Raw genomic sequence first — 2,500 nt, 5'->3', positions numbered from 1 at the left:
TGTGAATGTTGAATGACCATGAAAGAAAACGACCGAAACTGTTAAGATGAATTGTTGATACAGTATAGGAATGAGAGTAAAAGGGTGAACAATGTGGTTTCACGCAGAAGTGGTTATTATGTAGGTGAAAGGATTGATCAGAGAATAGGCAGCGATAGGTAAGTGGAAAGATTGTATAATTCAGAATTATTAGGAGGGAAGAAGACGAAGAGATCTGGAAGAGGCTGGATAGACAATATGAAAGAGATATTGGCGTGTGGAAGGTAAAGATGGATGGATGCTCTACTGATGACCCTTTTGATTAGGTTCTATGAAGCGGCAAATGTTGCGGAGGAGGTTTTCTGCCTTGGGACTTCGTTCAGGAGTGAAAGTGTGAAGTGACGGTGAGTGCTGTGTAGTTTTTTCTCTATAGAGTCACTCTTTTAGTAGAAATGGGTTAATTGGTGAAAAACATCTGTGTCTATGTACTTTTCATAAGAGTGTGAAGTTTCTTGTAAAACTGCTCTAAATCGAAAGAGCCAGAGACAGAAATAGCGAGCACTTCCGTTCTGTACCAGCAAACAATTTCTTGGAATGGAATGGAATGGCATAGAAGGTTTAGGCCAAAATCCAAACGCTGGAACCAGCGCTGAAAGGGAAATTGAGATTACAGGGAAGCTTGACAAGTGTAACAGGAGGAAAACCTTCCAGTGGCACAACGAAACATTTACTAGGAGAGGGTGGAAAGTAAGTTGGGAAGAATGAGAATATGAACGGAGGCACAGTAAAAGGAAGGAAAGTGATTGCAGCCAGGGGCCGCAGGGATGCTACGAATAACCCACAGTGATGACTAAAGTTCACTGCGTTAGATGAACTGGCAGCTCTAATCCCCTACGGTCGCATTTCTTTTCTTGATAAAAACACGTTTTTCACAATTAGCTTCATATCTGCAAGGAGCAGATTTTAATTTCTAGCATTTTTCTTCTGGGAAGTGAATTTTTTTTCTCACATTGTCCAATTCAGACTCCAAATATCGCCAAATAACATAAGAATTAATAATAATTATTGCAAAATCAATAATGAAAAAAAAAAAAAAACTAACTGTAGTACTGGACTACGCCTTACAGGAATACCTTCCTATAACATTTAGCTTATCGGCGAAGGACGATGGACTGGATGCATGACTCTCAACCTGTTAGATAAAGAGTGAAAGACTGTATCGATGTAGCTATGACTTGCGCTACGGCTGATCGATAAAATGACTAGGAATTCGTCCCAGAAACGCACGGTCCAGATACGGAAACGATAGCTCAATAGTTTGTCGTACAGGAAAGTGGTTGTTGGCGGTGGTGGGAGGGGGGGGGGGTGGCGTTTGTTGGTGGGGGGGGGGGGGGTTCCATATTGTCATTAAAGCATCGAAAAACTGTTATAAACAATTTTCGTATTAATCTATGAATTATGTTGCAATGCTCATTATTATCAATAACTAGCGCTGTTCTAAGCCACAATGAATTATACAGAAATACTGGCATACAGTCCATGTTTCCATGGAGACGAGTGACGCCATCACCATAGCAACTAACATTAGCGTCTCGAATGACAGTGTTGCTTTTGAGAGTGAAAAGGCTGAGGCTGTATCTAAAGATAAGTACAAGACTGCAAAGCTGTTATTGGTAAGATCGAGGTCTTTCGTGATTAGATTTACGACCTATTACAGACTGCTAATAAATTTGTACGTGAAATTATCAGAAAAATACTTACTTTCTATTTTACCGATGCAAGACTGAGATCAGAGGTCGTAAGTTTAGTCATGTTTGGTAGCAATAAAAAGTTGTCCTAAATTCAGCATTAATACCAGTAACAGTAAGACAATACGACTGTTCAGTCGCAGACAATGATAGGCATAAACGATAACTATATAGATCAAGTCCCTCTTTTCACTAGGTTTTGTATGGAAGACCAACGATATAGGATGGAAGTCGTTTAAGGAAGATAACTTCATGTGACAAGGAATTTATCCTCTACTAATGGACCCAGAAGAAAATATCAAGAATCTTTTACCTCCCAGACAAGTCATCTTCCAGAAAGAGAAAAGGTGAGGAAAAGCGATGATCGAAAGTAAAAAATTTGATGGAAGATAAGTCTAAGCATGGGTCTAAGGTACTAGAGTAGGTCATTCTCTAGAGCGGATATATGAACTGAAGGCAGCTTTACCTACTGATTAGCATAATATTTCCCTCAACTTCTTAAAAAAAAAATGGCGTTCTTCAGGAATCTTTAAGATAATAATAATGATAATAAAAAACAATATAAACTCTATTATTTCATGGTTTATAGGAAGACACAAAAAGGATTCAGAACTACATGGAACCAGTCTTAAATCAGCTCCCTTGAAGTTCTCGAGTTCCTCTTAAAGAGTTTTGCATTCCGGGGAAAAAGTAGTTGAGCAAATTAGCAAGATCTAAGACAATGGTTCCCCTCCCTGATTTTAAAATATACCTTTGGGAACAAGAGCTCTTGA

At 38.9% G+C, this 2,500-nt stretch overlaps 1 protein-coding gene across 1 annotated transcript in view; it reads left to right on the top strand.

Annotated features, from left to right (window-relative positions):
- The first annotated feature begins 1,575 nt into the window (after positions 1-1,575).
- The window catches only part of LOC135207391 (enkurin-like), a 21,818-nt gene continuing 20,893 nt past the window's right edge, over positions 1,576-2,500 (top strand). Inside the window, exons 1-2 of the mRNA XM_064239121.1 lie at positions 1,576-1,652; positions 1,924-2,074. Coding sequence (XP_064095191.1) covers positions 2,007-2,074 — 68 coding nt within the window. The 5' untranslated portion in view covers positions 1,576-1,652; positions 1,924-2,006. The remainder of the gene's footprint in view (positions 1,653-1,923; positions 2,075-2,500) is intronic.

This window comes from Macrobrachium nipponense, chromosome 32, assembly GCF_015104395.2.
Source record: "Macrobrachium nipponense isolate FS-2020 chromosome 32, ASM1510439v2, whole genome shotgun sequence".
NCBI classification, from domain to species: Eukaryota; Metazoa; Arthropoda; class Malacostraca; order Decapoda; family Palaemonidae; genus Macrobrachium; species Macrobrachium nipponense.
The sequence above is the reverse complement of the archived record's forward strand: the minus strand, read 5'-3'. Positions and strand labels throughout refer to the sequence as shown.